The following is a 21,890-nucleotide window of genomic DNA, read 5'->3' as shown; positions in this document are numbered from 1 at the left end:
TTTATGACAAAAACCAAATTTACGCTTAATTTTTATTGAATCCATGCTTACATTAGTAATACACCTTTATAGAGCCATATCAGTATGGAAAATATTCTCTTAAATAGTAATCAGAACTAAAATCTGTACAAAACCTAAACTTATTTCTAAGTCTCTTTCAACCATTGTGAACGGTTATCAAGTCTCAAGCTAAATCTTAAAACCAAAACTAAGGAACTAGAACGTAACTAACTCAAAAATTAGTAACGACCAATTCAAAAAAGCAATGAAGGCATTCTTGGCCGGGACAGCAGTGATTTTTGATTTAAAAACTATGCCAACGGCTTGTCTTCTGGGATCGTTGGACTTGTAACCACCGATCCAGATCGAGACCTACCGGCCTCGTCCAAACTCTGTTGCGAGTTGGAACGAGACACAACCTTCGTCTGAAAAACAAATTAAAACCATCCATTGAATTTGCACTGACCTACCTACCTTYACATTTTCGTATGCACTTCCGACTYTCTCCTCTATTGAGCGGAACGATTCGGAATGGCGCATTTGACCGATTTTGTTCGTAATGTTCCCGGTGATTCCCCCAATCAAAGATGTTGTCTTCTGGTAACTACAAATTAAAACTCTCGTTGCTAACAAATTTTTATAGCGAGAATCGCAATTCCGGTCAAATAAAACAACCAAGCCATGCGATACTTACATTGGGGCATCCGTTACAGCTTTTGTTACTTGACCAACTTTACTTTCCACGGTCTGATATCTACTCAAATGAAAAAAAAAATGCATTAACATGCACCTAATAAGCTACGAGTTTATGAATTCTTACACGTTGCTCTCTTTCACATTCTTTAACCCTTGATTGATATCCTCTGAAACCTCTTTCCACACCGTGATCCCCAAGTTCCGTTTCAGTTCGGCGCTTCTTCGCATTTTTGACGCCAAGACGGTTCTTAGAGTGGCAATTTCGTCCTCGATTTGGGCCAGTTCCTCGTTCCATAAAGCATGTTGTCGTTCTTTTTCTTCGTTGGAGAGACTTGATAGATCATTAACGACGTGATTATCAACCGGAATCGCTTCTTCTGCAAAAACAGTATTTTCATCTCTTAAAAATCAAGAATCTCGCCTCACCATCGCCACTAATATCTAAATATTTCCGAAAATTGTTGTCTTTTGGTAATTTGGCTAAATATGGTTTAGTTAAATCGCAATACGTGACGCGCACTTGCCGCTTAAAGTCCTTCTTGAAGAAGGCCCGAATTATGGCATTGGCTCGCTTTACGTTAAAAAATTCCGCTTCTACGTTAACCGATTCGTCGTTGTGAGGCAAACTATTGCAGTTAGCCTCATCGAAATCCAATTGCCGAAGATCGAACAATTCGAGTTCGGTTTCGAGGACGTCGTAATCGAATTCGTCGAGGCTGGGGGTTGCCGTGCTCGTCTGGGGATTGAAATAGGGATCTTCGATGTAATCTAGACTGTGTTCGTCTTCGGTACTCATTTTCGGGGATTTTCACGCGACCAGCTGGCGGATGTCATGCGCGACGTTTCGCGTTTTTCGAACGCACCTTCAGGGCGAAGGTTACAAACACATCACTCAACACTAACATTTAAAAAATATTTTATGATTATTTGAGTCTAAATGGGCCATAAACACGGACATATCAACAAACGAGGCGAAGAAAGAGGGGCAAATGTCAAAACTAACGGGGAATGTTTGACACGTCATGCGAGAGAGTGGCGAAGAAAAAATGCAGACATTTACTGAACCGTATTAATACTCGGTTTCGAACAATACTTATTTGTCAATAAACAACAAACTACCACGAAAAAACGGTCGGTGGCGCAGTCTCTAAAGAATAAAATAAATTTTGGGGTGACTTACCCGTGGGGCTGATGTTTGACATCGTATACGTGTTTTTTCACGTTTTCAGGAGATTTTCATCCAATTTTCTAGAAAATTACTGATAAAATCAGATTCGGCAAATTATTAATGACAGATGCGACTCACCACAACAAATTTTTGATACGACTGTAGCGCCCTCTCTAAAACGCAAATTAAAAAAAAACAAATTACAGCATTAAAATCAATAAAAGCGTACCAAAGATGTTTGCGTAAACCATATATTGTTCTTTTGATAACAAACAGTAATTAAAAGTGCGCGGGCGTGTTGGAAATTACCCTCGTCCGAAACTCACTTAGTAATTTTAATTTTATCGCGTTGGTGCTCCTTGACATTTAACCACGTGTTAACCTTAAAATGGTGGAAGTAAACAACACGGAACCTGAATGTTCAAAAAAACAGAAAAAGCCTCCCAAACGGGGCATAATCTACTTGTCCACGATCCCGCCATACATGAACGTGACGAAAATTCGTGAGGTTTTCGGTCATTTTGGGAAAATCGGTCGGGTTTATCTTCAACTTGCAGAGACAGGTTTGTTCTTAATTCTCATTTTCTTGGATATAATTTATGTTTACAGAGGGTAAAAATGAGAAAAAATCGAAGAGGAAAGTGGCGACGAAATTTACGGAGGGTTGGGTGGAATTTGAACGAAAGTCAGTAGCAAAAAGAGTGGTCCAATTGTTGAATAATACACAAGTTAGTACACGCAAAAAATCCAAACAATTTGATTGTATCTGGAGTATTAAATATTTATCAAATTTTAAATGGACGCATTTGCATGAAAGATTGGCCTATGAGAAAGCCGCCAGGAGGCAAAAATTGAGGGCTGAGATACAGCTAGCAAAGAAGAAAACTAATTTCTTCACGGCGAATTTGGATAAAAAGAAAAAAGGGAAAGAGGTGCTCAATAAGGAATTGGAAAATATTGAGACCAGTGGGGAGGTTCCTATGGAAGAAGAGACTCAAGAAGATAGGACAGAATTTTTACAAWCGCTATTTTCGTGATAATTTATTAAGTTTTGTAAATTATATAATAGAGAATTTTTATGGCTAAAACTACTGTTTTACTTGAACTTTTTCCCCGGGTGTTGTTTCCCTCCCTTCAATTTTATTCCCTTCTAAATCAATAGCAAAATTATAATCTACAGGATTGTTAAGCGCCTTCTCAATGGCCTCATCCAACGTCTCAGGTGTAATAAATGTCGCCACTATCTCCTTTTCCTTTCTAACAATCTCCTCTGCCTGAGCCAACAATTCCTTTTCACGTTTCAACCATTCCTGTTTTCGATTTTCCGCGAATTTAACATCTTCCTCCAATTGTCTCGCAATACGTTCGTTCCTCAACCTCTCCAATTCCGCATTCCACTCATCATTTATAGCTTTACATCGTGAGAAATCCTCTTCAAAGGCTTTTTTCAACTGCTCTGTATCAGCTGTCGCTTGTAATGAGACGCTGTATCGATAAGTTAAAAATCTTCGAATTGATTTCATGGCCGTGCGGTAATTGTTAGTTAGTCGYTTCAATTCATTGTCTTCTTCCTCCGGAATTTGGGGCCGTATAGGGACTCTGAAAAGCTTGCTTTTGGCAGTCGGCATCCAAAGAGGCTTCCGGCGCCATCGTACGGGTTGATAATTTTGCAGGTACTCGGGCAACGAGTTTAAAAGTCGAAAATTCGAAGTTATTCGTAACATTTCAATCGAAATTGGGAATTATTCGGTCAACATAACCTAACTATTTTGTGGGGTGTCAACACTGTCAGTGTTACGAAAATGGCAAATTTCACTAAAGAAGAGCGCAAAATTTGAATACTTCGCAGCAGATCAGAAGTATACTCGTGACATGAATGATTATTGATTATTAATATTATAATAAAAAATAAATTGTACAAAAGCATCTATAAACGTAAAAAAAAGTTTTAAAAAACAACAATTTTTTATTAAATCTGCATAAATGCAGTTTGGAAGCCTCTATTGCATAAATGCCAAGAACTCTATTAACATTTTTTTTATTTTTAAAATGTTCCTAGCTAATTAAAACTATTTTATTGACAATAATTCTAATTATGTAATTACAATTTTCTGAATACAAATTATTTTAAAAAAAATAACTTTTTTAGAAGAGGAAGTCACGCAAACCTACTTGATTTTTAAGACTAAATAGAAAAAGTTTAAAAGGTTTAAAAGGATGTACAATAAAACAGGTAAAGTTTAGGTAAAGGTAAAGTTAAACCCTAAGTTTTTTAGAAAGTTTATTAATAAAGTAATAACATACAGGGTGTTGCATTTGAAAAAATCAAGTTATTTGATATTTTGCGAATGTCAACACTCAGCAGTAGTTATAAAAGGTTGATCGAATTTCAACCATAATAATTTAAGACCAGACTTAGTAAAAATAGTTGCAATTGTTTTTATTTACTTTTTCTTTCCAGTAAAGCCGCTGCGATTTTTTAAAAATGGTATTTTTTTTTTTCATAAAATTGCCCAGAAATGATGAACGGTCCATGATAGACCCATAAAACCTAATATGGATATTCTTAGAATTAAAAACTTTCAAATAAGCGAGTGTTCGATAAGAAAAAATATAACTTTGTTGCGCCACCCTATATAGGAATTACCTATAATGACGAAAATATTTTTGGAACATAGAAAAAATAAATGTCTATCGTTCAGAAGAAACCGCATTTCGTTATCTTCTTTACTGTCAGAGTAATCGAAGAAATACGGAGCTCTGGGACAGCCTGTATCCTGTGATTTCACTTTTACCTAAATCTCATTTTTAAAAAAAGAAGTGTTTATCGAGAAAATACGCTAAAATTGGATTAGACGCGTATCAGCCTAGTTCAAACGATTGAAATAATTTTGAAAGTTGATGAATTATTTGACTTGTGTCACTTTAACAAGAGTTTTGAATTGTTTTTTCCTTTTAGTGTAATACTTAATAAAGAAAAAATACTAGGTAGCTCTTTTCGTTTGACTATACAGAGTGCGCCAGAACTTGCGCCCCTGAGAAAAATTGCAAGCAAGATAAGATACCAGGAACAAGAAAAAAATGCTTAAAAAATTTTATCTGTCAAAAAATTTTGACATTTGACATTTTTTCATGTCTATTTAATGACACTGATGATATTGTATATGTTTTTTTTATAATTCTTTAGTAAAAGTTAAAAAAAATTGCCAATAAAAGCCACAAATAACATTAAACAGAGTTACAATTTAGGATAGAGCTTCTTTATATCCTCTTCTAATAGCTTGTAGCAAAAAAAACTTGGAAAACTATTTTTCCAAGAGAAATAAATAGAGAAAGTGCAAAATTTAAACTCTCATAACTTCAAAATTTTTCTAGATACAATTTTTTTATTTATTTTTTTTTACCTTACATGACATTTTTCTCTGGGGCGCGAGTTCTGGCGCATCCCTGTATAATAATGATAATAATTACTAAAAATTTAAATTTCCGAATGCATAGATAACCAGTTTTACTTTGCTGCTACGAGGAGTTATTAAACATACTTTGCCATTTAAATCAATAATTATTACTGTGAAACTGGCTGCTGCAGTCACCTACTTTTTTTTTAAAGTGGCCTATAGTTGCATTTAAATTTTCTCGGAGGTAAGGGTAAAAAAATAAGTGAGTCACCCTGTACATCCTAATTTCTTGGGTGCCACTTCTAAAAAAATCTCTATAAGCCTGACACCTTATTTAAACATGTATTTTGTGTAACAGATAAAATTGTGATTAATTGTGACATTAAAATCTGAGAGATTGTTGTATAACGATTGCAAAAATTATGGATGCGCCGGGTAGGTGATGTAAAATGTCTTTCTGTTTTGAAAGGGCGCGACGCAGCCGTCGTGGGTGTAATTTGAATGGTCCGGCGCATCCCGTGGCGCTGGGGCGCTTGTCTCCTGTGCCAAATCAATACCGCAATCGCGTGACGTCACCCCCACGTCGGCCTCCCATTGGCGATCCGTTAACTCATCCTATTATTTATTAAAGGTACATGAATGGGTAATTGCAAACTGTGATATTTGGCCGGACGACGGCTGAGACAATCGAAAAAAATCGCGAACAAGTCGGTGCGAAGGTCCGTGGTCCGCTAGAGCCGCGTCGCGAGTGCCCCCGAGAGGACGTCGCCAAGGGAGCCGCCTGTGGACATATCCGCATGTTGTTGCATTTCGGTGCCGCTCTGAGATGGACGACGTGAAGCCGCGGCGCGACCGCGACCTCTCCAACGGATAGTCGGTGGCATGTCCGGAAAGGGCTAGCATGGAGGAAGGGCCGGATCTGTCTCACCTCACTCCCGAGGAGCGGGCCATCATCGAGTCCGTCATGGTCCGGCAGAAGCAAGAGGAGGAGCGCGAGCAGGAGATCATGAGGTAGGCCCGTGCCCCCGTGGGGCCTAGATTCAAATTTCACGTTTGCGAATCGATAAGAGACACCAAGCTGCACCGGTCGCATCAGCAAAGGTGACGGAATTGCTCGCAAATATTGACGACATTTGGGGGTTTTGTGCAAACGTGGCACTGAGTCATACAGCCGTTTCATTCAATAAAAAATAACAAAGGAGTCAGCCAAATGTCAGGAGGAGCGTCCCTTTTGGGGTTAATGGGATAGACCCAACACCCCAGTTTCGAGAAAACATTACAGTGCTATTTTCGTTCATGGCTTAATCACCTCGAATAATTGATCGAGTCTTAAATATAAACTCTTCAAAATATTATTAAGAAATTTATGAAGACTTATTTTCTTTGATGTATGAGGTACTAAAAATATATCATCATTTTAATTTTGCTGATAATATGATTAGCGGAAAGTTTGACAGTTATTTACTCGCCATCAAAAAATTTATTAGAGTTCTGTGCATAAATCGTTGTTTATTTAATTTATATATTAATATTTTTGTGACCAAATGACAATAAAAAAACAATTTTGTGTACATAATTCTTGTAAATAATAATTTTTCTACATATTATGGTAATAAGTAAGTGTATTGCTTTCATTTACTCATTTATGTTGTTCTTAATTCACTTAGTACTTAGTACTTCTAAAGTCAACTGTGAGTTGATAAATCTACACACACGACATGTAGCAAAAATTGTTTGATCTTCATTAAAAATAAAAACGAAATATGAGACTTAAAAACTTAGACCAAGGCCAGTCAAATTGAGCAGAACTGATTATTTTTGGGCTACATACAGGGTGCTTCATATAAAACTACGCGACTGAAAATCTTTAATAAATCTAGTAATTAATACTTTAACGACAATTTGATTCACAAAAATTAATTGTTTTGTTTGTCATTACACAGACATCCTTAGAACTGGCAATATTGCCAGAAAAATGTCATTGCGTCAAAGATGTCCAATATAACGGGTGTTTTTTTTTAAATTTGACGTTAAAGCTATTCCATGAAAGTTTGATTGTGAACGATCCATCGTAATGAAAGTTACATTTGACACCTCACCGGGCCTATTAAAAATTGTGATCCGTTCACAACACACATCTATAACGCTAAACTTAAATAAACTAGTTATGATTACGTAAAATCTGATTTTTGAATCTAATATTTTGTGAATGTTGTTCAGGCTCGTACTTTTATGTGAACTACCCTGTAGTATACCGATTTTTTAAAACGTACTTCTAAGATGGCAAAAATAAATCTTCTTAAAAACAATTATATTTATTTAATCATTTCGAAAATCTTTATCTAAATTAAATATATTACAATTATTAAGTTTTTATAACAACAATAAAGAATATTTTTTCAATTATTATTTGAAATTCTAGAGTGTCAGTAAATGTCTAATGTGATGTGTAAAGTACAAAACTGTACTAAATAATGCACAAAATAGTGTTTTCGTATTTCGTAAATAAAAAAAGCCAATTTCTCCGCTATTTTCAATAATAATATTTTTTTTTTGTAGAATTCATGTTAAAAAACATTTTTATTACTCAAATGATAGTTATTTATGTATCAAGGGAATAAATAACAATTTAAATGCCGAGAATGTAGGCAATGCCAGAGGTGACCAAAGGCAGCCGAGGGCATTTTAATTCAAAAGATTAACGATGTTTATTTCAGAGATGTACACAAAACCTTCCTACCAAAACACTAAATTAGTAATAACATAAAAAAAAATTATAAATTAGTCAAATAATTGTCAAAATATTCAGTTTATTCAATTGCAATTTTAAGAGTAAAAATCGGTATCAAACAATTTGTTTATGTCAAGAAATACTCAAAAGATTCCATTTATTCAATTTCAGTTTTATTTAAAAATAAAATTCAATATGTCATTTATTTTATTCCCGAGGGAATAAAAAAACAGATTATTAGTCAAAAACAAGGGAATAAAACGTCACTTGATTCCCTGTTAGGAGGAAATGTACGTTTCTTGAAGGCAAGTAATTGGTATTAGATAGTTTTCTTAAAATTCTTGTTCTTGTTTGTTTTTCATGTAAACTAAGAACAAAAAAAAATATTACACTTAAGCAAATTCTATTAAAATTCTCAAACCTTTTTTTACACTACTTAAAATGTAATGACAATAAAAACAATAAAATAATACTTTTGTCTGTCGCATTACATGAAATAATGCTACTTCTTTAAGAAAAAAAATTAGAAAAAATACACAAAACGAATAAGAAATATTGGTTTTATTAATATCTGATTTCATTTTTGGTGGATGCGCCGGGACAACTCATGTAATTTTTTATTTCTTAGGAGAAAGGCAGACGAGGTGCACATCCTGGAGGAGACGATACGGGCCCGCAACGAACAACACAAGAAGGCCGGCATCGAGCTGGACGCCACCTGCCACATATGCCTGAAGACGAAGTTTGCTGACGGTGTCGGCCACCTGTGCAACTACTGCTCGATTCGGTGCTGCGCCCGTTGCGGAGGAAAGGTCACTCTTCGGTCGAATAAGGTTAGTGAAAGAAAGAGTTCTTGCAAATGTTGAGACAGTCGCAGATGTATACTTACAACATAGCCATTGACGGAAGACCCGGGCCGGGAACGCGTGGGTTGCCCATTGTGAAGCGCGTGGGGGGCTTACGTCATGCTTACCGGACGTGACGCGACGTATTGATTCACCCCCACCGGGAGGCAGAGCACGAGATTCATACTTTTCAGCAAACGGAGCGCGAGCGCCAAATACAAAGACGACTATGGTTTCTTAGGATTTGTTTTCACATCGATTCTTTTTTAACTTTATGGCATATAGCAAAATTTCAGAATTAAAACTAGAATAAAATAAGAAACAGTATGTGCATACAAAGTCTATATTTTATGATCTTTTCATTATACAGGGTGTCCCACGAGTAATAATGAGCTTGAAAATTTTTTTGAAGCAACCATCATTACATTTCAAAGATAACGTGGATATTAAAATATTTAGTTTTAATAAATTAAACATAGTGAGCAAACAGCACACTCCAACTTTAATTTATAAAAAGTCAAACCTCGGAAAATTTGGTGAGAATTACTAATATTTTGCCGAATAGACCAACAAGATTCTCATTGATGAAGAATGTTTGAAAAACGCTTTGCAGACTGCACGTTTCTATCCAGCGCGATATTCAAATAGACGGACTATCTAAAACTGTAGTAGTCATTTTGACTGATAAAAATTTGTTAAAAATAAAAATACGATTACTATGTTTAACTAATTAAAACAAAATATTTTAATATCCATCAGGTTATCTATGAAATGTAAAGTAGATTGCTTAAAAAAAATTTCAGGCTCATTATTACTCGTGGGACACCCTGTAATAAACATTTAGACCAAGTCGTTTTTACAAGATTAAAAAGAACTTAGTTCAAAAAATTTAAAAAAATGTTTAACAAACATAAAATTAAGAAAAATTCAAGATATTTTAAGACCATATACGTAAGGGATAATAAAACAACATAAAAATAGGATAAATGCATCCTTGATACATGTTTACAAAAAATACGTAAGTACAAAATTAAGTGTAAGGTGCAAAATTAAAGACATTCTAGTAACAACAGTAACAAAATTCATTTAAAATTGTTACAACTGAAATCAGTTTTTCAACACGAGTGCAAATCTCAAAATTAAAAAAATAAGCTAAAAAAGGTTCGATTTCAATAGAAAAAAAATTGAAAAGTTAACAAAAAATTAAATCTGAATTAAAAAAACGTAAAATCAAAAATAAAAATTCAAATTTGAAATAGCTTCAACCCAAAAAAACAATGTATATAACTTAAGCCAATGGGAAGCAGTTCTTTCGTATCCAAAAAAAACATAGGTGATCTTTTTTTTATAAAGTTAAATAAATAATTCGATATTTGATAAAAATTTTCAAACGTTTAAAGGCATTTTAAATTAAATTTATTTTTTTGTTTACGCTCCCAAAAATACTTATCTGAGTCCGCAAGATGAGTCTTTTCCGGATTCAATAAAATAGTACGCAAAACGGTTATTTTAGGTACTCAGTCCTAAAATAAAATTGATTACTATGGTAACGAAATTGTTTTAATTAGTAAGAGGTGTAAATTCGTGTTTTGTGAGCTTTAACAAAAAAAATCTTGTATGCATCACGTAGTACTCAAAAGGTTTTAGGTCATTAATTAGGACTCGTCCCCTAAAACCCTAAAATTTTGAATCGCAACTGTTTTATTTTTATTATTATTTCTACCTAATTGTGCTTATCATAATAGTCCCACCGTCACATGAAACGCACGCAACCCATCACGTCCCATCATCATGCCAAAGATAACAAAAGCAAACATCCGAATGCGTCGTCCTCCTACCCACGAATAAGGCACATTGTTCATTGTTCTGCCAATGTTTTTTTTTTATCTTAAATTACAAGTTATAAAATGAAAAATTTTGTTCTGGGCAGTTTTTAATACATTTTAATATCTGGTAGTCACTGTGATATAAAAAAAAGCCAGTAAAATCCAAGAATGTTTTTAAACTACGTACTACGCTTTTCGTAGGTGGTGTGGGTTTGCATCCTCTGTAGGAAAAAACAAGAACTGTTAAGTAAGACTGGCCAATGGATGCTTGGCGGAACCAACGCCGACACCGAATTAGCGAGCCTCCAGCAGGCGCCCTCCGACAAGCGCCCCAAACTCGAGCGGGCCCATTCGGCCGCCGAGAAGGAAAACCAACCCCTTCAGCGCTCCGGAAGCGTACTTCGCCGACAATACTCGGAACAAGAGACCCGCACGTCCTCCTGTGAGCGCTACAACCAGCAGTATAACGAGGACGATCCGCGTTTCTATCAAGGAGAGCTCGAAGGACTCATGCGAACGCACCCCCATCTCGTCCCGCGGCGCTATCCCGACCACGAGCCCGAGCCTATGCCCATGGACATCCCTCGGATGCCCTCCGCAAGTGCCAACAAAAAACACAAGCGCAGCGGCTCGACGAAGAAACACCAGCACAACCCTCAGCCGCAGCTGCAGCGCTCCTTCTCTAGCTCGGAGGAGGATCTCAAATCCACCCCCGAGTATGGTAGCGACGACCGCGACAGCGAGAAAGGTAAGAGGTGTAGCGAAGTCGAAGGGGTATTTGTCATCGTAAGGTTGTTGCTCCCATAATTTTAGACTCGACGCTGTTTTCTGATCTTCCTGTAGATGTGATTTGTGATTTATTTTGTTGTTAGTTAAGGACGCACGTAAGTTGTGCCGCTGCCGCCACTAATCGTCCTGTCTAAACTAGATTTGATCTGTTTACAATTTGCAGGAGTTGCCGATAAAATGTGTGACAGATTGAGCCGGCAGGCGATTCTCGACGAGAAAATCAAAAAATTTTTGGCGGTGAGCCTCTGAGTCTTTCTTCGAATTGGTCGATGTTGTTTATCTGCATGAGAGTGTTCACGCAGCTTAAGCACTTTTCTTCTTGCATCAAAAGTTTTTTTTGTGACGAGTCTCGCCGGCCGCGACTGGATCCTAATTAAACACCCAGTATTCAGTTTTTTCTGAATGCTTGTGGCGTTTTAGCGTTCAGATATCACGACTGTTTAGGAGGCAACGGCGACTGGCCTCCCCTAAGCCACTATATCGTCGCACCACAACATAGACCTCTGCAGGACGTCACCGCCGACAATAGGTGCTTCACCGAACGCAGAAAGAAGACGGTCAGATTTGACCAGCATGAAAATTGGGACAGACAGGGATCGCAAGACTCGCATAGGGATTCGGGCATTGATACCTCTTCGACCTTCACTTCCAGCGAGGATTCCACTCGCGGAGACCTGCCCAAGGTGCCTACCTGACCATTTCTAGTTTGCCTCTTAGAATAGAACCTTGGCAGTAGACGAGTGTATGTAAAAAATTAGTTAATTGCGCTAGGAGCCACACTTGTAAGTACTCGTACCGGTTTTTGCACGCTAAATTATTCAAAACTCGCGGAAATTATTGGTTTCCTTCTTGTATATAATCTGCAATGCATGGCTTTGCATTATTCGAACTCAATCTTGTGTGTTCTTCTAGACTAGATAACGATTCGACTAGACACTCCACCCCCTGAAAAATACATATTATAATAAATTTCTGAAAGTAGAACGAGTCCTTGTGCGTTCGTTACTTTGTGAAAGTTGGAATTGTCCCAAAAAGCCTTGCCAATTCGGCTGTAGTCACATCCAGAAATTTATAGCACCAGCATAAATTTTTTATTCACGCCGAAATAATACTTTCTTTCTTTTTAATTAGCACCCCTTATCTTGGCAACTGTCTGCTGATGGATGTCGAATGATTGGTCATATGATACTTCGACGAGGATTGAGAGAAACTTCCGGTTCTAGTGCAAATATCTTAGGACTGAAAGTGGTCGGGGGTAAAATCCTCGAGAATGGTCTCAGAGGTGCGATTATTGAAAAAGTCAAAAAAGGAAGTATCGCTGATATCGAAGGCCAATTAAGGCCGGGTAGGTGTCACAATTCAAAAAGAGAGTATTTTTTATATGGGGCTGTTGGCAGGTGACGAGGTGATCGAATGGAATGGTCGCCCTCTTCAAGGAAAAACATATCAAGAAGTAGCTGATATCATAGCCGAAAGCAAGCATGAAGCGAATGTTGAATTGATCGTTTCCAGAAGTATGGGAAGCAGACGAGCCGCTCAAGCTACCTGGAGGCAGTCTGTGGCCCATAGAGGTATGACCAAGTCTTAGAAATTCCTAGCACCTCGTTCTGTTCACGTTCAGACCGTGTTTTTGAATGTGAACAGATTGAGATTAGAGCCACCGGGTTAGCGTAAGTGGCGTGAGCTTATTTAGCACCAAGACACACCAGAAACCATATTTGACACTATAGCGCACTGTACAAAACCCACACTTGACACCACTTTTTTTCTTCCTTCTTCTATTTGTGTGAATGTCCCTTTATTCCCCTAGAGTAGTTAATTGTAATGGGAGCAACAACTGTGTGTTTTTGGCAATGGTGTTGAAATATGGTTTAGAGATCGATGCAGCGAACGAAAGTCGGGATATTGTTTAGTTGTGGTGTTTATTTTGCCTCTCCGCAGGTCAGTCTGGTCAGTGGCAGCAGGAAGTGGAAGGTTATGAAAGGCCACACGTCCTCGTAACGTCGCCGGGGAGTCCCGAACGACCCAGACCCAGTCCCGCCTTGGCTCCCAGCGTCGGGGGCAGAATACAAATCAAGCTCGGTTTCGACCCCTCCACTTTGCAGTTGTTCGTCACGATCGTGTGCGCGGCAGGTTTGACGCCGAGGTCGCCCCACCAGCCACGCAACCCTTACTGCAAGCTCTTCCTCCTCCCGGACCGCTCCGAGAAGTCCAAGCGGCGGACTCGCACCCTCGCAGGTAGCACACCGTACTTACTAATGACACAATCTTTGACAAATTTTCCCAGGAACTGAACCGATGTGGAACCAAACCTTCGTTTACTCGGGACTTCGTCGAGCGGATCTGCGGCAGCGCGCTTTGGAGATCACCGTCTGGGACTATGTCCGCTACGGTGCCAACAATTTTTTAGGTGAAACCATCGTCGAATTGTGGCCTTTGGACGAGCAGCCGACTTGGCGAACCCTCGGTCCCCACGAAGAGATCGCCTTGACGCCCAGTGAGCACTTGTCGCCCCCGAGCACCGGCTCGCGCTTTTCCGACTCGGATACGCCATCTGAGTGCGAGATCGACGGCGGGAGGGAGCGTCGCGGCGCCGACGGGGCGAGCGTCAGCAGCGTCGGAAGCTCATCCTCACCGACCAACGAGCGAAGATCCAGGAGAGACCAAGAGACGATGCAAGCCTATGGCGCGCAGGGATACCGAAGGGTGGGTCTTTTTAAATTAAAAACTCTTTCTGTATCTGTATTTGGTCGTTTTTTCAGAACATGGCGGGCCAGAGGTCGCATTCGGCCGCCCCGTGTGACTCCCCCAGCATGCATATGTCGCGCTCGCGGTCCAAGTCACCCCGACACACCGTCACCGACCACCGGTCCCTGTCGCCACCCGACGTCCGTATCGCCGTCGCCGACTACCAGCCGTCATACGTCGTGCCTCGTTTCCAGTCCCGTTCGGCGACTGCGACTCCCACCGGATCGCCGAAGAAACGCCAACTGCCCCAAGTGCCCCAAGCGCTGGCGCGCGCCCTCCAGGAACGAGTGGCCCAAGACCTGGACCAAGACAGGGCCGGGAGGCACCGCATGAGGTACATGCACACGTACAGGAGCACCGGCTCGGGATGGGAACGCAGATATAGTGGACTGAGTGATAGTGATTTGGCGAACCATAGCCGGAATATCCGTAGGCCGGTTTCGCCCGACAGGGACAGAGACCCCCTGGGCTTGGTGGACTTTGATAGTGACATGGAATCGGTCGGGTCTGTGACTAGTAGTGCGTTTTCCACACAATCGGAACGAATAAGGAGCAACAAACCTACCAGGTAAGAAAACACAAAATGTCTCGAAAWATGCCATTTACRTGCCTCGAACTCACATGAAAATTGCATGCTTACAGAGGATATCRTGACGGRAGTAACTTTTTCAAAATAAACCCCTGGCAATGTAAAATATCTAAACGTAGTTTACAAAATTCWTTCGATAACAAACTCTTTAAACATCGTTTGCTTCCCAACCCCTTAGACATATTATTAAATTCCCGTAGACTCTTTTGCGGTAGCTCTAAACCTGCCCTAATCAATGACATTCAACCCGAGATAATAAACGATCTCGAATCAGACCTTTTGGCACCGAGTCAARACTCTGACTCGGACGAAAAACCTAAAGAAGAAAACACAAAACGGCGCCAAAGCGACGACCGTAGCTCGGTTGAAAAACTCTTCAATTTCGTTAAGTTGTCCAAAAACAAAAAATCGGTTTCATTCCTTGTCCACGATGATGTAGATTCTGCTAGTTTAAGTTCCCTTAACAGTGCTTTTGTATCTATTAGTACTGAATATGGTGGAGGTAGCGACCGGTATGGGTATACGACGAGTCATCGCAGTGTCCCAAGAAATAGAGAAAGACAAGACTTGAGGGATCCAATCGAACCCATTGACCAACACAACCATCATCACCATCACCATCACCATAGAGAAAGTAGCATAAAAAGGGGACAGTTTACGAGGAGCTTGTCGAACACCGAGCCTCCACCAGACGAAAAAGCAGGTAAAAATTTTCAGCGACATTAAGAGTTGTCTAAAGCTAAGTAAAGTTAACAAAAGCAATTTATATTTTTAGAGATTTGTTAATGTTTCATTCATCTATTTTATTTAAATTTGCTTTTAAAGCAAATACCTTTTTATATCTTGCGAAATGAAATTTGTAATCAAGTAATTTTTTGCTACTCTTTGCGACACCAGGAATAAAAAGTTGTTAAGCTCACTCAATTCTTCAAATCTATTTCAGTTTTTCTACAGCAACTTTAATTTGCGTTAACCTAATTCAAAAATTCTATAAAACTGATTCTATGATTGGTTTTCTACTACTAAATTGAATTTAATGAAAACAATTAACAATTAATACAAAAAAGTAGATATTGTTAATTCGGTCCAAATTTCGGGCTTGTGTGGTTTCAGATGGTAGTCTGAGTGATACTGCTGTGGGCCAAATCCACGGTCTGGAAGTCCCTCAGAAGGAAATGACCCGGAAGGAGAGTCATCGAGAGCGGGAAAGAGAACGAATAGATCGTCAGACGGGCCAGTTCGTAGGACTCAGTAAAAAGAGTAACTCGACAAGTCAGTTGTCGGCAACAGGTAAGAGATATTTGTCAAATCTTCCACAAAACTCTCTCTACTTACTCTTCTTCTGGAATCGACTCTATAATCACCGTGTAGTCTAGTTTAAACGTTTAGAATAGTTAAATGTCAAAACCGATCGAATTAACAGATGCGTGTAAGCTCTTCCTTTTATCCATCCTTTAAATTGAAGGTAGGAAACGGAGGATGGGGTTCGGTCGAAGAGGCAAGACTTCGTTCACTGTTCATCGATCGGAGGAAGTCATTCCAGGAGATGTGAGACTGTCCAAACAAGGCTCCTCGGCTTCCAGCGACGGAGAAGGGTCGGCCGACGGCGACAGGTTCATACCTTAACTCACCTTTTCTCCCTTTCCTTAAAGAGCAAACACGTAGATAGGTACATAGAGAGACGAATAGTGACAAGCAATTGTGATTTTCCAGGAGCGTGTAGCGTAGCGTTTCACTATTACACAACACTTGGTTGCAGAAGACGTGGAGCAATCTTTGGCTTTTTTAGGRTCCAGATTGAAAACACTGTGTAAAATAGGCGATCTATACGATTAGAGTAGAGTGCATTGTAGACATAGTGTAATAAATTAGTCCTTTTATTACTAAGACTATGTTTTTGCTTGTCGACTTTTAGTAGTTTTAGACCAGCTATGCTTGCTGTTGGCCTTTGGGGCTAGTCGTCGATGTTTCCTTTCTACGAAGGTCTTTCTCTAGTTCTAAAATATCGTACCGTACAGACTTGGCCAAAACGGTCAAATCTGTGACGGAATTGTAAATTTCTTGGCCAAAAAATGTGGAACCAGGGCCATTTTAAAACTGACGCTATTTTGTGGCTGCAGACAGCGGATACAGTAGAAAGCGCGTATCCACCAGTAGCAGTATACAGCGGTCCCAAGAAGTCGTCCCTAGTTTCCCTTCACGTTCGACAGATTGCAGCCAAAGGGCGTCGAGTCTCAACTCCATTTCGAGCTCCGAGGGATCGTCGTAAGTACTCCTGCCTCTCCTGTCTCTCCACAACCGCTCCTCGTCGACCACCCTTGGCTCTGGCTGCTGTGTTGCATTGAGACGGAGAAACGTCAATCGATTGGTCCTAGGACCAATCGATTGACAAGCACAAGCATGATAGATGGTACCTTGTCTCCTACCAAACACAGCTTTTGCGTAAGTTTTGATGGTCGTGTTTGCTCCTCCTGGTCTGGTATGTATCAAGCATGCAGTGAGTCACTCAAACACACTCAGGGGATTTTTGCAACCTTATATGCATGCCTTGGCAGCACCGTCCGACGGCACGGTTTTTACCACTTCAAAAATCACTGAAATACACACGTAGTCTAGCTATTTGGCCCGGTTTCTTTATCTCTCTCTATGTACATTCTTTGTGTTCTGCTCTTTAAGCTCTGAAGAAGTGTCAGAAACGAAACATAGACAAGTCAAAGTTTATGTGTGTGTGTTGGGTAGCTTTTTGTATATCGAAAGATTTTTCTTCCTTCAAACGGCTTCCCAAAATGCAATTTCACAGTACACGTTCTGAAGCTGATTTCGTCTAGGTGGTCACCGTCTTTGAGACTAGCGGGCGAAAGCGGACAACTGGCGGACTTCATCGATGGTTTGGGACCAGGACAACTAGTAGGACGACAAGTACTGGGAGCACCAGCTTTAGGAGAAATCCAATTAAGTCTTTGCTACCAAAAGGGTTTCCTCGAAGTTGAGGTGATACGAGCGAGGGGACTGCAAGCTAGACCCGGATCCAAAGTTTTGCCAGGTATTTTACCTCTTTCTCTCCTCCAGAAATCAAACAAATATTTTGCAGCCCCTTACGTCAAAGTCTATCTAGTCAACGGCAAAAAATGTATAGCAAAAGCCAAAACTTCGACGGCTAGACGAACTTTAGATCCGCTCTACCAACAACAGTTAGCTTTTAGAGAGAATTTCCAAGGCTGTATACTCCAGGTGAGTGTTGGAATAAAAGGTAAAAGAGTGGTGTAAACTCGTACTGTTGCAGGTGACCGTCTGGGGTGATTATGGACGCATCGAGGGCAAGAAAGTGTTCATGGGCGTGGCCCAAATCATGCTCGATGACCTCAACTTGAGCAACATTGTCATCGGATGGTACAAACTCTTCGGAACYACATCCCTGGTTAGTGGACCTCCTTCGCTCGGTCTCTCTCGACGCAGCTCCATGGCTAGCTTAGATTCCCTCAAGTTGTAACACTAACCATTCCATTGTTTCACACACACTGACACGCGCCTGCTATTTCTGTTTATCACATTTTCACTCTCTCATTATCATCATAGTGTCACCGATCCTCGTAGTCTACGCATTGCTGCCAACGTAACTCTTCYACTTCATTTAGGTACGCCTAGGTTTGAGTGAACACGCTGYATATTTGCTTAGAACTGATTAGATCATCCTTTCTACTCCAGGGTTCGGTCCAAATGTTTTCTGATGATTTTTTTGCAGTGAGGGCGAATTCCGGTTTGGTTCGAGGCGACGTGACGGCAAGAGAAAGAAGATAGTCGCCGGAATATTCGCCGGTAGTGCGACAAACTTTGCAAAAAACATATACATGAGACTATATTCCGATTTAGGGCATTTCCGGCGAATATTAATGAAAAATATTGTACTTATCAGAGTATTACAGTATGGTGCGAAAATTATTAGCTGACATTTAGTAGCAGATTAAAATAGATACATATAGTGTAAATGAAGTGAAAAAAAAAGATATATAAGTGTAGATATCACGCACACATATAAATATAGTATCACATAAAATATCATATCTAAAATATTTGTTATATGACGTCTGGGGCGGCCCAAGAAACTACCACCTAGATTCATATGCGCGTGATTACAACGATCCACTTAAAAATACAACAAATGACTTGTATTTTTCTGGGACGTCCTGTTCAAACAACAAAAAATGCTTCATTGGAATTGATAAATTGCTTTTTTACTTGAAACTAAGTAATGACATGAAATTAGGTCGTGTTAATGAACTATGTAAATTATGATAATGACATTGTAGAACTGTATATGAACGTTTAATTGTATCATATAATTTATTCTTGATTGTTGAATTGCATGTGATATAACTTGAAGATTTTATGTTGGCTGTTTAAATTTCCCGCTTCGATAAGATAATCTCCGTTCTGAAGCACAGGTGTCGCCACGTTTCCGTTTCGTTGTGTATAAAAACATATAACATCGAAAACTGTAACGTAATCGAAGTTTCCCGCGATTCGATTTCAAAATATTCTCTCATTTTTGTAACGTTTGTAATGTATTTTGAGAAAGGTCACGTGTCGCCGATATTCGACTGTTTTTTCGCAGCCGACTACTACGACACAACCAATTTGACCAGACTTAAGTCGGGTATTAAAAATGGCCGGCTTTTTACATTGTTTAGTGAAACAATCCGAATAATGCTTCTAAGTCATAGTAAAAGCTTTAATCTGCTTGAAACCCAAAATATATCATACGTAACAACAAAAATAACAAAAATAAGAGTTTCCGAAACAATTATAACCATAATTATGATTGTATATAATTTTCGAAGAATTGGGTTAAACTAAATTGTAATACACTGCATACAGTTCAGATGGTTGATTTAAARTATWATAAAAGATATCAATAGTTAGTTTTTCTACGCTGTTCTTTAATAAAATAAGACACCCACTTCATGGATCATGTACTACTCGCATTCGTTCCAAGGTCCGAACTGTACTGTACCTTTATCATTCCGATTAAATCATTATCAATAACCAACCAAAATGTAGATATGCGCCTTACATACTGTTCGCAGCAGCCAGTCCGGCCCTGCGTCACTTTTCATTAAAGGCCCGTGTAAATTGCATCAATTGGACTAAAATGCGGCAAGTATGGCGACGGACTGGCTCGTTGCACTTTTGTATCTGTACCGGACCTTGAAGGGTTAAGAGACGACGAACAAAGCTGTTATTTGCGCTTGAGACACTTCGGCTACTGAACTGTATATTAGTGTACGGTCCTTTGACAATTTGCGCATATCACTGGAAGTGTCAGAAGCGTCCACTGTATGTCCGTCTTGATATGTTCACTCTTGACTGATGTATCCATTTTATCCAAGCCCATGGGCAAGACAATAAATGAATGATCTATCCTTGGAGCGTTTCATTTTACATTTTTTAGCCTGCTGGATAATTAGGGGGCTTCCGGTGACCCAAAGCGGTCATTGGCGGCTTTTGCACCGGCGTGCCGCAATGGTGAATCAGTGTCTCGGAGGAGACTTCATTGGGAGTGGTGCTAACCGTGAATTTTTGACAATTTAACGACGAGGACACCCGAATTCCAATCCGGTAGAAAGAAATGCGAGCTGTGCTCTAGTAGCACGAGAAGAATTTCGTACGCAAAAAAAAATACATTGATTTATTGTACCGCTTTTTTATTAAACCACATACTCAATTGTCAACTTTATTATAGGTACACATTTTATTGTTTAGTAAAATAAGTAAATAATTAGCATTTATTGCGATTTTATAACTGTCGTGATCGTTGAAATGTAATTATTACTTCTTGCATCCATTTTAATTCGTTTCTAATTGGAATTGTATCATCAGAAAAATAAAACGCGAATCGTACTTATCTAATTATCTATAGATAAATTAAAAGATCAAACTCGTACCTCAAGGTACTGCGATAAACTTTCTAATTTTAATAATAAAATCTTGGATCTTGGGWATTTCAGATAAAGAAGCTTGCGAAAGCCTTCTGTATTCAACTGTAATAARAAGAAAAAAAATGTTGTTTGGAGAAAGATGAACAAAAAAGTTCTTTAAATCGATATACACAACCTACTCAATATACCGCACGTAACCCATTGAAATTCATTGTTCTATTTCGTTTCTGACGTATAAGAATGAACAAAGAGAGAAGGATAAAAAAGCAGCTCCAGATTCCACTGTATTTGTTTATTAGGATGATTTTTTGAGAGTGAAAAGAACCATGTCCTTACACAATAGCTATGGATGACTTGCAAAAGAGGAACTCAAAAAATCAGAAGAATTCGTTCCTTATCTTCAATGTTTATGACTCAGTGATCTAAATACAGCTGTTTGAAGAATGATTAATTCGCACCGAAGAAAGAGTCCGTGCCAGGCTTTGTGCTTTTGTCTCAAGATTCCAGAGATTTGAATCCTTATCTTATCAAAAATTTTTCGACCAGGTCATAGTACTGCTAAATTTTTGAAAATTTTATCTTGAATTGATGTTTCTAATAATTTTTTCAAAACTCTCTTAAAAGACGATAAAATTAATTAGGCAAGAACCTACTCAACCTTCTTCAACATAACCAATTTAGAAACTTTGAAAATAAGTTTCCCATCTCCGGAGAACCTCGGCAGATCGAAGAAAGACTGATGAAAGTAAGCAAAAAATTTAGTCTTTCCTACGCATTTTATACCAATTTCTTACCGAGAAGAAAAATAAACACTTATTACTTATTAGTTTATATTCTCACGTAAAATGATACAAAAAGAGTTGTAAAAGACAAAGGAGTAAAGAAACAAAGAAAAGAACGATGACGTTAAATTTTTTTTTATTTATTTATCATGATGTACACTGATGGACACTCARCAATAAGCTATCAAAACAGGAACAAGATAAAGACAATAAAGAGTAATTAAAATGAGCTAAAACAATAGAAAAATAACAATAATTCGTGAAACAATAAAATTGATGAACAAATAAAATTCCATGATTATTATAAATCATTTTAGGTTAACGTGCTTAAAAGTGTCTTATCTCGTATCACAGTTTTGCAAAACTTGTGAAAATTACTGCA

The 21,890-nt window shown here is 38.8% G+C and overlaps 4 protein-coding genes across 9 annotated transcripts; 2 read left to right on the top strand and 2 right to left on the bottom strand.

The window, feature by feature from the left end:
• Nucleotides 1-18: 18 nt before the first annotated feature.
• LOC123013932 (uncharacterized protein F13E6.1) lies at nucleotides 19-1,743 on the bottom strand. The gene is made up of 5 exons (XM_044412807.1): nucleotides 1,123-1,743; nucleotides 821-1,073; nucleotides 695-754; nucleotides 475-604; nucleotides 19-425 (listed from the first exon to the last, which is right to left on the bottom strand). The coding sequence occupies exons 1-5, from the start codon at nucleotides 1,490-1,492 to the stop codon at nucleotides 312-314; spliced, it is 927 nt and encodes a 308-aa protein (XP_044268742.1). The 5' UTR covers nucleotides 1,493-1,743; the 3' UTR covers nucleotides 19-311.
• A 309-nt stretch (nucleotides 1,744-2,052) lies between these two features.
• Nucleotides 2,053-2,952, top strand: LOC123013934 (pre-rRNA-processing protein esf2-like). Its single transcript, XM_044412810.1, has 2 exons — nucleotides 2,053-2,427; nucleotides 2,474-2,952. Exons 1-2 carry the CDS (start codon nucleotides 2,253-2,255, stop codon nucleotides 2,899-2,901), a joined length of 603 nt encoding a protein of 200 aa, XP_044268745.1. The 5' UTR covers nucleotides 2,053-2,252; the 3' UTR covers nucleotides 2,902-2,952.
• Nucleotides 2,891-3,668, bottom strand: LOC123013933 (probable 28S ribosomal protein S26, mitochondrial). Its single transcript, XM_044412809.1, has one exon. It carries the CDS (start codon nucleotides 3,586-3,588, stop codon nucleotides 2,953-2,955), a length of 636 nt encoding a protein of 211 aa, XP_044268744.1. The 5' UTR covers nucleotides 3,589-3,668; the 3' UTR covers nucleotides 2,891-2,952.
• A 2,213-nt stretch (nucleotides 3,669-5,881) lies between these two features.
• Nucleotides 5,882-20,201, top strand: LOC123012787 (regulating synaptic membrane exocytosis protein 2). Of its 6 annotated transcripts, none has more exons than XR_006413235.1 (16): nucleotides 5,882-6,273; nucleotides 8,622-8,826; nucleotides 10,866-11,412; nucleotides 11,898-12,136; nucleotides 12,585-12,798; nucleotides 12,851-13,024; nucleotides 13,395-13,691; nucleotides 13,741-14,159; nucleotides 14,216-14,769; nucleotides 15,276-15,493; nucleotides 15,904-16,080; nucleotides 16,911-17,055; nucleotides 17,619-17,833; nucleotides 17,882-18,021; nucleotides 18,074-18,425; nucleotides 18,533-20,201. XR_006413235.1 is itself a non-coding variant. In XM_044410921.1 (16 exons), exons 1-16 carry the CDS (start codon nucleotides 6,164-6,166, stop codon nucleotides 18,533-18,535), a joined length of 3,795 nt encoding a protein of 1,264 aa, XP_044266856.1. In that variant the 5' UTR covers nucleotides 5,882-6,163; the 3' UTR covers nucleotides 18,536-20,201. The 6 variants fall into 6 exon arrangements, 2 of the variants coding, with proteins under 2 accessions (XP_044266856.1, XP_044266857.1); XR_006413234.1 differs by lacking the exon at nucleotides 16,911-17,055 and adding an exon at nucleotides 16,256-16,403; XR_006413236.1 differs by lacking the exons at nucleotides 11,898-12,136; nucleotides 16,911-17,055 and adding exons at nucleotides 11,617-11,690; nucleotides 16,256-16,403.
• The last annotated feature ends 1,689 nt before the right edge of the window (nucleotides 20,202-21,890 follow it).

The sequence above is a fragment of the Tribolium madens genome, unplaced genomic scaffold (genome assembly GCF_015345945.1).
Source record: "Tribolium madens isolate multiple individuals breed KSU strain unplaced genomic scaffold, Tmad_KSU_1.1 Scaffold_96;HRSCAF=242;Tcas5.2_LG5, whole genome shotgun sequence".
Taxonomy (NCBI): Eukaryota; Metazoa; Arthropoda; class Insecta; order Coleoptera; family Tenebrionidae; genus Tribolium; species Tribolium madens.
This window is presented reverse-complemented; position numbering and strand designations above follow the sequence as displayed.